The sequence below is a fragment of the Pongo abelii genome, chromosome 13 (assembly GCF_028885655.2).
Source record: "Pongo abelii isolate AG06213 chromosome 13, NHGRI_mPonAbe1-v2.0_pri, whole genome shotgun sequence".
NCBI classification, from domain to species: Eukaryota; Metazoa; Chordata; class Mammalia; order Primates; family Hominidae; genus Pongo; species Pongo abelii.
In genome coordinates, this window is record NC_071998.2 from 67,678,237 (window position 1) to 67,693,669 (window position 15,433).

The window sequence follows — 15,433 nt, forward strand, 5'->3', positions numbered from 1 at the left end:
AGCCTTAACCTGGCCTCAAGCAATCCTCCCACCTCAGCCTCTCAAATAGCTGGAGCCACAGGCATGTGCCCTCATGCTGGCTAATTTTTGTGTTTTTTTTTTTTTTTTTTTGATAGAGATGGGGTTTTGCCATGTTGCTCAGGCTGGTTTTGAACTTCTGAGCTCAAGCAATCCGCCTGCCTCGACTTCCCAAAGTGCTGGGATTATAGGTGTGAACCACTGCTCCTGACCTTATGCTTTGGAATTTAATGTTACATATGTCCATTTTTAAGCCTTTCAAAAATATATGTTACTGACTTGTTCTGTGATCTTTTTTCTGGGTCTGTAATTGCATTTATTTTAATTTCTAAGGTAGGGATAAATATTGTCTCTTTTTTTGGTGTCAATGTGATGATTCTTCAAGAAATAAAATGTCCTTAAAATATTTGGTGTTTTTGAAATGAATGTACTATAAGAATAAGATTGTTATGCTTATATATATATATATGTTTTCATTTTATTCTTCTGAATATACCTTAGTTTGAAGCCTTGAAGTTTTTTGTCCACTTGAAAAGTATGTCTATTGTTCTAAGAGAAAATCATCAAAAACCTGAGCTGGTAGATATTGTAATAGAAGAATTTAGCACCTTAATTGTGCAAAGACCAGGAGCACAAGCAATAAAGTAAGTATTAATTTATCTTCTTTTATCATATATGAAAAAACTTCACTGTGTTCTTTAGACATTAGGTCACATTCCTAGTCTTTTGTAAAGAGCACTATAGTTTCATATATCCTTTTGTGGTTTCAGGAAACTTAGGGTTTTTTTTTAATTGTTAAAATAATACATGTTCAGTAGAAAACCACATTCCAGTGAAACATAGGGCCTTAAAGAATAATACAAAAATGATCAGCAACTACACTACACAAAAAGAAACAGCATTAACAATGTGGTTTTTATCTGAGAGTGTTTAGTTTTATTTTTTTAAAAATAGCTTTGAGATGTAATACACATATCCTATAATTCATTTAAAGTGTGGAATTCATTGATTTTTCACAACTATATTATATAGTAATTTCACATTGGTATATTTACGAAGTTGTACAACCGCCACCACTGTATTAGTCCATTTTCATGCTGTTAATGAAGACTTACCCAAGACTGGGAAGAAAAAGAGGTTTAATTGGACCAACAGCTCCACATGGCTGGGGAGGCCTCAGAATCGTCGGGGGAGGCTAAAGGCACCTCTTCCCTGGTGGCAGCAAGAGAAAATGAGGAAGATACAAAAGCGGAAACCCCTGCTAAAACCATCAGATCTCATGAGACTTATTCACTACCATGAGAACAGTATGGGGAAGCCACCCCCGTGATTCAAATTATCTCCCACCAGGTCCCTCCCACAACACATGGGAATTATGGGAGTACAATTCAAAATGAGATTTGGGTCGGGACACAGAGCCAAACCTTATCAACTACTATCTAATTCTAGAACTTTTCTTTATTTTATTTTCTTTATTTTTTTTGAGACAGGGTTTCACTCTCTTGCCCAGGCTGGAGTATGGTGGCAGGATCTTGGCTCACTGCAGTCTCTGCTTCCTGGGCTCAGGCTAACCTCCAGCTTCAGCCTCCTGAGTAGCCGTGACTACAGGCTCAAGCCACCAACACCTTGCTAATTTTTGGAATTTTTGTAGAGATGGGGTTTCACCATGTTGCCCAGGCTGGTCTGGAGCTTGTTGGCTCAAAGCAGTTCGCCAGCCTCGGCCTCCCGAAGTGCTGGAATTACAGGTGTGAGCCTGGCTCATTCGAGAATATGTTAACAACTCCCAAAGAAACCCTGTAACCATTAGCAGTCACTCCCAAGTGCCCGCTTACCCAGCCCCTGGCAACAACTAATTTACTTTCTATTTGAAAGGATTTGTCCATTTTGGACAGTTCATATGAATGTAGTCATACAATATCTGGTCTTTTCTGTTTGGCATTTTTCACTTAGCATGATGTTTTCAAGGTTCATCCTGTTGTACATTCCTTTTTATTGCCTAGTAATCTCTATTATGGACACATCACATTTTGTTTATCCATTTAACTGTTGAGGATATTTAGGTTGTTCCTTCTTTTTGGCTATTCTGAGTATTGCAGCTATGAGTATTCATGAGTAATATTTTGTTTGGAGGTGGGTTTTAATTTTCTTGGGTATACACCTGGGGTGGAATTGCTGTCTCATATGCTAATACTATTTAACCTTTTGAGGAACTACCAGACTGTTTCCCAAAGCAGCCTCACCATTTTACATTTCCATGAACAGTGTATGACGTTTCCAATTTCTTCATATCTTCTTCAACACTTGTTATTATCTGTTCTTTTGATTACAGCCATTCTAGTGAGTATGAAATGGTATCTCACTGTGGTTTTGATTTGCATTTTCCTGATGGCTAAGGATTTTGAGCTTTTTTTGTGTGTTTATTGGCCATTTCACATGCATATCTTCTTTGGAGAAATGTCTATTAGATTTCTTTCCCTATTTTATATTGGGTTGTCTTTTTATTATCGAGTTACAAGAGTTCTTTATATATTCTTGATACAAATCTCTTATTAGATAAACAATTTTCAGTTATTTTCTCTCACTGTGTTTTCTTTTTATTTTTCTTAATGGTGAAGTCAAATTTATATATTTTTTTGTTACACATGCGTTTCATTATAACTCAGAAATCTTTGCCTACTCCAGTGGTACAAATATATACTCCTATATATTCTTGTAAGAATTTTATGCTATTTCCTCTTATATGTAGGGTTAGAATCCATTTTGAGTTAATGTTAGTGTGTGGTGTGAGGTGGGGGGTTCAGCTTCATTCTTTTTCATGAGATTATTCAGTTGTCCTAGCACCATTTTTTGAAAAAACTATTTTTTCCCCATTGAATGATCTTGGCAGCCTTGTCAAAATTTATGAGTTGATCATAAATGTAAGGATTTATTTCTAGACTCTTAATTCTAATCCCATTGTTCTATATGTCTAGCCTTATGCCAGTACCCTACTGTTTTAATTATGGTGGCTTTATAGTAGAACTTGTAATCAGGAAGTATGACTCTTCCAGTTTTGTTTTTTTGTTTTAGCTGTCCTATTTCCTTAAACTTGTGTATAAATTTTAAGATTATGTTGTCCATTTATGCAAAAAAATAAGCTCAGATTTGATAAAGATTGTGTTGAATTTTGTGGATCAATTTTGGGTGTACTGAACAAATTATTCAGCACAAATTATTCAGCTACTCATCTAAACAATATTAAGTCTTCCAATCCATGCACATTGGATGTCTTTTCATTTATTTAGATATTTTTAAAATTTGAACAATGTTTTACAGTTTTCAGATACAGTATACCTCTTACGTTCAGTTTATTTGCAAGTATTTTATTGTTTTTGATGATATAAATGGAATTGTTTTCTTAATTTCATTTTGGATTATTATGTGTATAGAAATATAATTGAGTTTTCTATACTGCACTTGTACCCTGCAACCTTGATGAACTTGTTTCATTAGTTCAACGAGTTTTTTTAGTTGATTCCTTAGGATTTTTTATATACATGATCATATAATCTGCAAATATAGTTTTACTTCTTCCATTCCAATGTGGATGCCCTTTCTTTTGTTTTCTTGCCTAATTGCCCCGGCTAGAACCTCCAGTAGTATTTTAAATAGAAATTATGAGAGTGGGCTTCTCTTCTTGTTTCTGTTCTTTGAAGGAAGCGTTCATCCTTTCACCATTATGGCGTTAGATGTGAGTTGGGTGTGGTCTGCATCATTTTACAATCCCACCAGCAATGTACGTGGATTCATATTTTTTCCATATCATTCCCAACACTTGTTATTTTCTGTTTTTTTATTTTAAATTACAGCCATCCTTATGGGTGTTTAGTATCTATTGTGGTTTTGATTTGAATTTCCTTAATGACTAATGATGTTCAGCATCTTTTCATGTGGATATTGGCCCTTTGTATAAGTTCATTGGGTCTATTTTTTCATTGAGTTATTTTTCTTTTGTTGTTGAGGTGTAAGAATTCTTTTGTATTCTGGATACTAAACTGTCACCGGTACATGATTTGCAAATATTTCCTTCTATTCTTTATTTTGTCATTTCACTTCATTGACACTGTCCTTTGTGTACAGAAGTTTTTAATTTTGAAGCTCACTTCATCCGGTCTTATATTTTGTTGTTCATACTTCTGATGTCTCAGAAGGTTCACCTAATCCAAGGTTGTGAAAATCTACTCCAGTATTTTCTTCTAAGAGTTTTATACTTCTGTCTCTTACATATACGTTTATGACCTGTGTTGAGTTAATTTTTGTAAATGGCGTAAGGAATTGGTACAACTCATTTCATTTGCATGTGGATATCCCGGTGTCCCCTCACACTTGTTGAAGACAATATTCTTTCCTCAGTGAACACTCCTGGTATCATTGTTGAAAATCAATTAGCCATAGATGTATGTATGGCTTTATTTTTGGACTCTCAATTCTATCTCATTTTTATTCTAGACTTTCACTATGATTATCATTATACCAATATCGTACTGTTTTGATTACTGCAGATTTTTAGTAAGTTTTGAAATTGGGAAGTGTCTTCCCTATTTTGTTCTGCTCTTTCAAGAATGTTTTAGCTGTTCAAGGGTTGCTTGCAAGACCTTATGAATTTGAGGATTCACTTTTCCATTTCTGGAAAGTGTCTCTTTGAAATTTGATAGGGATTGCATTCAGTATGTAGATTGCTTTTGGTAGTATTGCCATAATAACAATATTAAGTCTTCTGTGAACATGGGATATCTTTCCATTTAAATAAATGCTAAATAGATGCTTTTTCTGTTTTTATGAAGAGTTTCAGAAGGATTGTTATTAATCCGTCTTTAAAAATTTTGTAGAATTCACTAGTGAAGCCATTTGGTCCTTGTATTAGTCTGTTCTTATGCTCCTAATAAAGAGATACCTGAGACTGGGTAATTTATAAAGGAGAGAAGTTTAATTGACTCATAGTTCGGTATGGCTGGGGTGGCCTCACAATCATGGCAGAAAGCAAATGAGGAGCAAAGTCGTATCTTACATGGAGGCAGGCAAGAGAGAGCTTGTGCAGGGGAGCTCCCTTTATAAAACCATCAGACCTCGTGAGACTTATTCACTATCATGAGAACAGCGCCGGAAAAACCTACCCTCTTGATCCAGTTACCTCCCATCAGGTCTCTCCCACGACATGGGGGAATTATGGGAGCTACAATTCAAGATGAGATTTGGGTGGGGACACAGCCAAACCATATCAGCTGAATTCTTCTTTGTTGAGAGTTTTTGGTTACTGGTTTACTCCTTACTAGTTATAGGTTTTACTATAAGTAAGTTTAAAAGGATATAGTAAGTTTTACTATACTAAAGTTTATAGTAAAGTTTTACTGATAGTTTATAGGTTTATAAGTAGGATCTATAAGTTACAGTAAAGTTTACTATAGGTTTTTAAGGTTATAGAAAGATTTTACTTCCTATTAGTTATCTGATTTTCTATTTCTTCTTGAGGCAGTTTTTGTAATTTGTATATTTCTAGGAATTTGTTCATTTATCTATTTTGTTTGTACTATTTTTTGCAGTGTACTCTTTTGTAGTACTTTTTATTCCTCTATGGTGTGTCATAATGCCTCCACTTTGATTTCTAGTTATAGATATTTGCATCTTTAGTGTTTTTTTTTCTTATTTTATCTAAAGGTTTGTTAAATATGTTAACCTTTTCAAAGTGGCAACTTTGATTTTTTTCATTCTCTCTGGTGTTTTTGTTTTCTGTATTTCATTTGTCTCCACTCTGATATGTATTATTTTATTCATACTGTGAGCTTTGGATTTAATTTGCTCTTCTCTTTTTAGTTCTTTAAAGTGTAAAGTGAGGTTATTGATTTGATAATCTTTCTTTTTTAATGTAGGCATTTGCAGACAAAAATTTCCCTGTGAGAACTGCTTTGGATAAGTCTTGTGTGTTTTGTAATATTTTGTATTATTACAAAATATTTGTAATACTTTTTGGGTTATTACAATTTTTGGATACGTCTTGTATGTTTTGTAATATTTTGTAATATTGTGTTTGATTTGCATTCATTTCAACGTATTTTCTGATTTCTCTTGTGGTTTTTTTTTTTAACCTGTTGCTTGTTTAAGAGTTTAATTTCCACATAATTGTGAATTTTTCAGTTTTTCTTCTATCGAGTTCTGATTTGATTCCATTGTGGTTGGAGAAGATGCTTGGTGTATTTTCTTATTAAACTTGTTGAGATTTGTTTTGTGACCTAACATTTGGTCTATCCTGGAGAATGTTCCATGTGCTTGCACTTGAGAAGAATGTATTTTGCTGTTGTTGGGTAGAGTAGTCCATATTTGTCTGTTACATGTAGTTGGCTTATAATGTTGTTTAAGTTCTCTGTTACTTTATCGTTCCTCTGCCTAAATATTCCTCATTTAATGGAAGTGGGAGATTGAAATTTCTAAGTGTTATTGTGAGCTATTTCTCCCTTTAATTCTGTCAAGGTGTGATTCATATATTTTGGGGACTTTGTTTGGTGTATAAATGTTTATAATTGTTGTATCTTTGATGAATTGAGCCTTTTAATCAAAATATAATGACCTTATCTTCTTGTCACAGTTTTCTATTGAAAGATATTTAAGTTAATTAATTAATTATTAATTTAGATACAGGGTCTTGCTTTGCGACCCAGGCTTGAGTGCAATGGTGTAGTCATAGCCTCACTGCAGCCTTGAACTCCTGGGCTCAAGTGATCTTCCCACCACAGCCTCCCGAGTAGCTGGAATTAAAGGTGTGAGCCACCATACCTGGCTAAAGATTATTTTATATGTTAGTATAACCACCCAGCTCTCTTTTGGTTATGAGTTACATGCAATATCTTTTTTCATCCTTTCACTTTCAACCCATATGTGTCTTTGGATGTAAAATGAGTCTCTTTTAGGCAATATGCCTATGGTCCCTGACTTAGGCTAGGTATATTAAATACATTTTTGACTTGGAATATTTTCGATGGGTTTATTGGGAAATAATTAGTCATAAGTTGAGGAGCATCTGTATTGTCGTATCATGTTTTTTTCATCCTTCTGCCAGTCTCTATCTTTCCTTTGATGAGTTTAATTTCATTTACATTTAACGTGTTTACTGGTAGGCAAGAAGTTCTGCCATTTTGCTATTTGTTTATTGTATGTCTTATACCTTCTGTCCCCTCAGTTCCTCAATACTGTCTTCTTAGTGTTTGTTAATTTTTTTGAGTATATATTTTTATTTCTTCTTCATTTCTTTTTCCAAACATATTTTAGTCATTTTGTTGAGGGCTACCATAGGGGTTACAATTAACAGTCCAAATTTAAGACAGTCAAATTTGAATTGACACTAACTTAACTTTAATAGTGTATAAAAACTCTACTCTTATGCAGCTCCATTCTTCATCTTTACGTTATCATTTTCACAAATTACTGCTTTACATACATGTGTTCGTTATTCTAGGTTTATATTTGTTTTTATATGTTTGTCTTTAAATCATAGAGGAATTAAAAAGAGGAGTTAAAAACCAAAAATGCAATATTACTGGCTTTCTTATTTGCTTATGTAGTTATGGTTACAAGAGTTTTTTATTTATTTGTATGGCTTCAAATTACTATCTAATATCCTGTCATTGCAGTCTTTAGGACTTCCTTTAGCCTTTCTTGTAGGGCAGGTCTACTAATGACAGACAGACTCAGTTTTTGTTCATCTGGAAATGTGTTCATTTTTCCTTCATTTTAGAAGGATAGTTTTGTCATAGATAGATTTCTTGGTTGACATTTTTTTTCATTTAGCGCTTTAAGTACATGATCTTGCTGCCTTTTGGACTGCATGGTTTCTGAGGAGAAATTAGCTGTTAATCTATTACATATCTTGTTATGTGATGAGTTGCTTCTCTCTTGCTGCTTTCAAGATTTTCCTTGTTTTAGCTTTTGACAGTTGGATTATAATATGTTGCTGTGTGAGTTTCTGAGTTTATCCTAATTGGAGGTCTTTGAGCTTCTTGGATGTATAAATTTGTGTTCTTTATCAAATTTGAGAAGTTTTTGGCCATTATTTCTCCCAGTATTTTTAATGTCTTTTTCTTTTTCTCATGTCCTTCGGAGAGTCCCGTAGTGCATATGTTGTTCCACTTGATGGTCTCCCACTTTAGGCACTGTTCATTGTTCTTCATTATTCTTTGTGCTCCTCAGACTCAATAATTTCAGTTGTCCTGTATTCAAGTTTGATGATTCTTTCTTTGGGCTGCTTAGATCCTCTGTTAAACCTCTCTGCAGATGGTTCCCAAATCATGATTGTTCAGCTTACGATTTTTTGATTTTAGGATGGTGCGAAAATGATCCATATTTAGTAGAAATCTTACTTTGAGTATCCATACAACCTTTGTTTTTCACTTTTCAGTACAGTACTGAATAAATTACATAAGCTATTTAACATTTTATTGTAAAATAGGCCTTGTGTTAGGTGATTTTTCCCAACGTAGACTAATATAACTATTCTGAGTACATTTAGGGTAGGGTAGGCTAGGCTATGATGCTTGGTAGGCTAGGTATGTCAAATGCATTTTAAACTTATGACATATTCAGCTTACAATGATTTTATTGGGACATAACCCCATTATAAGTCAAGGAACATCTGTAGTGAATTTTTCATATTGGCTGTTGTACTTTTCACCTTCAAAATTTCTGTTTGGTTCTTTTTAATAATTTCTGTCAATTTATATTCTGTGCTCAAATGTTATTTTCCTGGTTTTCTTTAGTGTTTGAGTGTAAGCTTATTTAACATGTTGGCTTACTGAACATAATGTCTAGTCTTCCCTTTTCTGTGTATGCTTTGTACATTTTTGTTTAAAACTTGATATTTTGAGTGGTATAATGTGGTAACTGTGGAAATTAGATTTCCTGCCTCTCCATGGTTAGTTGTTGTTGATTGTTGAAGAATGTGGTTTTCCATTTGTTTACCTACTGTAGTGGGTAGAATTGTATCATCCAAAACATTATGTCAATTTCTAATTCCCAGTACCTGCAAATATAGCCTTATTTGGAAATAGCCTTTGCAGATGTAATCAAGTTAAAATGAGTTCATGCTGTTTGCTCTAATTGAATGATGTGTGCTCTTCAAAGGAAAGAGAAATTTGGACACAGACTCAGAAAGTAAGACAGACTAGAGAAGACAATTTGAAGACAGACATAAAGAGGAGAATGCCATGTGACGATATCTTCTTAGCTGCGCCCATATGAATGTAGATTTTCTGTAATGTGGTGTGGGGATTAGAGGTGGGAGATGATCATAGCTCAGATGCCACAGTCTCTCCCTGTTCTTATCAAGTTTTAGTAGATTTTTTTGTTTGTTTTGAGATGGAATGCCGCTCTGTTGCCAGGCTGGAGTGCAGTGGCGCAATCTCAGCTCACTCCGCCTCCTGAGTTCAAGAGATTCTCCTGCCTTAGGCTCCCGAGTAGCTGGAATTGCAGGCATGCACCACCACACCCAGCTAATTTTTGTATTTTTCGTAAAGACGGAGTTTCACCATGTTGGCCAGGATGGTCTCGATCTCTTGACCTCGTGATCCGCCTGCCTCGGCCTCCCAAAGTGCTGGGATTACAGGCATGAGCCACCACGCCCAGCCTAGATTTTCTTGAATAAAAGTTTTTCTGTTTGCTGTATGCCTTTAGATCGATTTCCAGAGATTTTATAATTTTCACCAGTTCTTTCCCTGTTTGGTTTGGTGGGGAGAAGAGTTGCTGAGCTCCTCACATAGTCATTCTCGAAGTCCTGCCTCATCCTTGGTTTTTAAATGTTTATTAAATTGTTTTATTTTTTTGAGACAGAGTCTCACTCTGTCGCCCAAGCTGGAGGGCAGTGGCATGATCTCGGCTCACTGCAACTTCCACCTCCCTGGTTCAAGCGATTTTCCTGCCTCAGCCTCCCGAGTAGCTGGGACTACAGGCTCATGCCCTCACGCCTGGCTAACTTTTGTATTTTTAGTAGAGACGGGGTTTCACCACACTAGCCAGTTTGGTCTCAAACTCTTGACCTCAAGTTATCCACCTGTCTCGACCTCCCAAAATGCTGGGATTACGGGTGTGAGCCACATGTCTGGCCTTTAAATGTTTATTTTTATTTTTAGAAGAAAACATGTTTATAGACTTGTGTTAAATGTGCAAAACTTTTCAGTTTTACATTAAGCATTATAGATTTACTGTCATTTTAATTTTAGCTTATCATAACTTTTTTACATATAAATCAACACCAATAGGATTCTTTGTGAATTAATCTATGTCAATTTAGAGGAATCATTGTATATCTTCTTTGATGGGAATGGACTGGAGTCAGAAATGCAAAGTGAAGTTGTCTTCATTAATTTTTTAAATCATTTTCAATTTTTAAAATCCTTTACAATTTTACTGATTGCTGACTGTTTTTCTTTTTTTTTTTAATGCAGATTTGAAACTAAAATAGATTCATTTCATATTACTGGCTTACCAGATAATTCAGAAAGACCCCGCCTCCTGTCTTCATTGGATGATGCAATGTCACTTTTCCAAATTACATTTGAGATAAATCCATTAGATGAAACTGTTTCTCAGAGGTGTATCATAGAAGCTGAACCTTTAGAAATCATATATGATGCAGTAAGCATTTTTTTAAATTACTAAGTTTTAATATAATTTAGTTTGCTTTGAGTTTGTGTTAATGATGTTTATTTTAACAGAGGACAGTGAATAGTATAGTGGAATTCTTCAGACCTCCAAAAGAGGTACATCTAGCACAGCTCACTGCAGCAACTTTGACAAAACTGGAAGAATTTCGCATTAAGACAGCAACAGGTAAATGCCAGTATTAATGTTGGTGAATTAAATACTGTATCCTATATTAAACTTTTATTTAGGGTAGAATGTTTTTAGTAAAGTTTATTTTAAATTTATCATATTTCTAGACTGGTTTTAGTTTAACAGAAACTAATTTAGTACTTTTATGTTTAAAGGTAGATAAAACCATAATCATTTTTTACACTCAGAAAGTTCCTACCTAGTAACCACATTTAAGTTAGTTGCAAAATTTTGCTTAGGATACTTGGACCTCTGTTTATGACAAAAACTGGCCTCTCGTTTTCCTTTCTTAGAATGCGTTCCAGATTTTGATATATCAGCCTTAGGGAAAAAAGTTCTATCCTTTTTTATTCTCTAGGAGAGTTTGAATAAGGTCAGGTATTATTTCTTCCTTAAATATTTGGCAGAGCTTAACGGTCAAACCACTTGGTTTTGGAGATTTCTTTGTGGGAAAGTTTAAGATTACAGATTGAACTTTTTAATTAAATAGTTGACCATAGAGGTTATCTGTATGATTTTAGTGCTTTGTAACTGGTTGGGACTTGTTTTCTAGCTCAATGTATGATATTAAAAAAAATGTTCCTCATATGCTGAAAAGTCTGTCTTTTGATATCTATACCTATTCATTAGGTATGGATTGTTAATCCTGTGCTTCAAATTTTTTGTATCCTTACTGGATTTTTTTTTCTCCTTTTGTCACCTTGTTCTAACAGTTATTAAGAGAAATACATGAAAAATGCCTCATTATCAATGTAGATTTTTCTATTTCTAATAGATCTGTCAGTTTGTTTAAAAAAATAAATTTGGCTGGGTGTGGTGGCTCACACCTTTAATCCCAGCACTTTGGGAAGCCGAGGCGTGTGGATCACCTGAGGTCAGAGTTTGAGACCAGCCTGGCCAACATGGCAAAACCATAATAGAGACGGGGTTTTAATAGAGACCAGGTTTCACCAGCCTGGGCGACAGAGCGACACTCTGCCACACACACAAAAAGTAATAATAATAAAAATTTTAAAAAAAATAAATTTTAAGACTGTCATTAAGTACATGCAGGAGTAAATTATTTTTCCTGCTATAAACCACATCTTTAATGCTTTAATTTTTTTCCCTTTGTACTTTATTTTATTTTTGATCTGATATCAGTATGAAGTACAAAGTTTCTTTTTGTTAGAATTTACCTGGTATATGTTTTTTCTTATATTTTTACTTTTTCCCTGTGTTTTCACATGTGTCATGTCAACAACATGTAATAGGATTTTTTCCAATCTAGATTTATGGTCCTTATTTTTTATTTATATCTATTGTTTACATTTAATTAATTTATTTAGGCTTATGTCTAACATCCTATTTTGTGCTTTTGAATTTGGTTTTCCTTGTTTTATTTTTCTTGCCTTCCTTTGGATAAATTCTAGGATTCCTTTCTTCCCCCTTCCCTACAATCTACTATCGGGAAGTTAAATATTCTCTATCTCTTTTTATTTTATAAATTACAGTATACATTTTTGTAAAAATATAAATTTAATGAAAAATTTTATATTCTCCTAGTCATTATATGGACTTTAGTACTCTTGAACTTTATATACCATCCCCATATACTTAAAAAAATACTTTATTGTACTGTATGTATATAGTTCATGGTAGTTTACAATTACTTGTGCATTTACTACCTTCTTTGCTCTTCATTTCTCTTATACCTTACACTTTTTATCTGATTTTATTTTCTTTCTGTTGGAAGTTCATTTTTTTTTTCAACCTCTGCCTCCTGGGTTCAAGCGATTCTCCTACCTCAGCCTCCCAAGTAGCTGGGATTACAGGCACCCACCACAACGCCTGGCTAATTTTTAAAAAAAATTTTAATAGAGATGGGGTTTCACCGTGTTGGCCAGGCTGGTCTCAAACTCCTGACCTCAGATGATCTATCCACCTCGACCTCCCAAAGTGCTGGGATTACAGGTGTGAGCCACCGTGCCTGGCCTGGAAGTTCATTTGTAAACTTCCCTTGTAAATATTTTCTCTTGTAAGAATCTGCTGGTGGCAAATCTGTGTTTTGTTTTTGTTATTTTTTTATTTTTATTTTTTGACAGAGTCTTGCTCTGTTGGCCAGGCTGGGGTGCGGTGGCATAATCTCGGCTCGCTGCAACCTCTGCCTCCCAGGTTCAAGCAATTTTTTTGCCTCAGCCTTCTGAGTAGCTGGGATTACAGGGGTATGCCACCACGCCCAGCTAATTTTTGTATTTTTATTAGAGATGGGGTTTCACCATGTTGGCCAGGCTGGTCTTGAATTTCTGTCCTCAGGTGATCCATCTCCCTCAGCCTCCCAAAGTGCTGGGATTACAGGCATGAGCCACCATGCCCCTTGCATATTAGCTTGGCATGATACTACTGTATGTAGGATTAAAGGTTGATGTTCATTTTCTCCTTAACACATTGAAGAGGGCATTCTGTCTTTAGGTTTTCATTACTGATGTTGAGAATTCAGGTGTCAGTGTGTCTGCTGTTTTTTTTGTACATTATCTACCCTTTTCTTTTACATTTAAGAACTTTTTATCTTTTGTATTCTGTTGTTGCAGTTTGGTGTATCCAGCTATGGATTTGCTTTATATACCCTTTTTGGGATTCATTGGATTTCATGAATCTGAGTACTGGGATTTTTAATGAATTCTAGAAAATCATCTGGAAAATTTTTAGCTACTAACTCTTTACATATATTCTCTTCTGGAATTCTGGCTAAATGAATTTTAGCCTTTCTTACTCCATCTTCCATTCTCCTTAACTTCTGTATCCTGCTTTCTTTCCATCTGTTTCTTCTCTGTGTTACATGCTGGGTAATTTCTTCTAATTTATCTTCTAATTTACTGAGTCCTTCTTTAGCCATACCCAATGTGGTATCAAATCTCTTCATTAAGTTTAATTTCAGTTATTATATTTTTCCCTTTAGGAATTCTGTTTTGTTAAATTTAAAATCTGTGTTGTCATTCTTTTTTGGTTTTGTATTTCCCATGGATATCTTTACACTTGTCTTCTTTTTTTTTTTCCAGAGATCATAAGTACAGTATTTTATATTCTGTCTCACCAGTTAATTCTCTCTCTTCAGATAGTCCGTTATATGAAGACTTTTGTGGTTCTGTTTTTCCTATCTTCTGTCTTTTGTTTTTGTTGGTACTTACTTATGGTAATGTGTGTCTTTTTATGCTTGGTAATTTTTAATTGCAATCTGCTCATTTTCCTTAGAATATTATTTGGGAGAATTCTCTGAAGCCTGAGATAAGTGGGCCTTCATTCGGGGAAGATTTATATTTCTTCTGCCAGGTACCTTGGGTATGTTGGTGGCATAACTAAATTAATTGCTTAAGATATTCTGGACTGCCAAAGAATTGTTGGGCTACATACCTCCTTGAGGAATATATCATACTTATCGTTCACAGAGGTATTACCTTTTTCTCCTAATTTTTCTCACGGCCTTTGTTTGCATTCCCCTGTGAGAGTGTTTTAGGGAGAGGAAGGTTTTACTTCACGATTATTCTTTCTTTGAGTGAGTGTCCTTTAAGATTTCAGATTTGTGAGGAGAACTCTTGCTAGACTCTCCATCCTTGTCTTCTGTTTCCTGTGTTCTGAGAGGCTGAAATTCTCTTTGGGAGTAAGATCCAATTTCATTGTCAAAGTTTTAAAATTCTGGTTTTGTTAAGTCTGGAGTACACTTCTAATTGAACTCAGAATTTGTCCCATTTTGGTGGCTATAAAATCTGGCATGAAATTATGATTTTTCTCTTGCCATTTTTATTATATTCACTTTATCCTTGTTGGTAGATATGAGATATACTATCTGTCATTTTCCTTTGTTCTCTTTCCTAAGATAAAATGATTTAGATAAGTAAGTCAAGAAATCACTTCACATTTTGATAAGACCTTCAGGAAATGTCTAACTAGTTGTCTTTTGTTAGGCTATATTATAATATGCATCTTGATTTGTTATTAATTTTTCTTTTTTCACAGAAAAGTGTGTGTTATATTCTTCAAAATATATGTGTCTTTCTTCTCTGGCTTTTGCTCATTTTTCTCTACTATTTTTATATCTGAATAGTTTTAAATTAGATTGTACATGAGTACCTTACCTCTAGAAACTGTAGGGTTTGCATTTATTCCTGTATTCTTTGTTAAAATCTGGGTATTCCATTCCTAGTTTACATTTTGTATATTGGTATATTATATACTGAGTAGAAACCAAAGCATAAGATCAGGTTACTTCTAGTCAGTTGTTCTTGATTGATGGAAACTCATAGTTAAATACAAATTAATCATATTGGAAATCCACTATAGACGTTCAGATTTCGAGATTTTTTTATCTCTAAGATTTGTTTACCTCAACTTTTATTACTTAAAAAAATTACCAAACAGTAAATATCCACAATATAAAGTTCACATGTTACAGAAATATGTTTTAGAAAGTGGAAGTCTTCAGTTTTTTACCTTCTGTACATAATAACCTTTAAAATTTGAACTCTGTTCTTCCAACTTTGTTTTCTTTTCTACACCAATAGTATAAAAATGCTAATTCTATGAA

General features: G+C 34.3%; 1 protein-coding gene across 12 annotated transcripts in view; it reads left to right on the plus strand.

Annotated features, from left to right (window-relative positions):
* VPS13A (vacuolar protein sorting 13 homolog A) overlaps positions 1 to 15,433 on the plus strand; it is a 245,159-nt gene that overhangs the window by 51,687 nt on the left and 178,039 nt on the right. For all 12 annotated transcript variants that reach the window (XR_010136525.1, XR_008509734.2, XR_008509735.2 and 9 more), the window contains exons 17-19: positions 520 to 662; positions 10,485 to 10,674; positions 10,755 to 10,869. Coding sequence is in view for 6 of the 12 variants with exons in the window: in XM_054520069.2 (XP_054376044.2) it covers positions 520 to 662; positions 10,485 to 10,674; positions 10,755 to 10,869 (448 nt within the window). In the remaining 6 variants the exon portion in view is untranslated. The remainder of the gene's footprint in view (positions 1 to 519; positions 663 to 10,484; positions 10,675 to 10,754; positions 10,870 to 15,433) is intronic.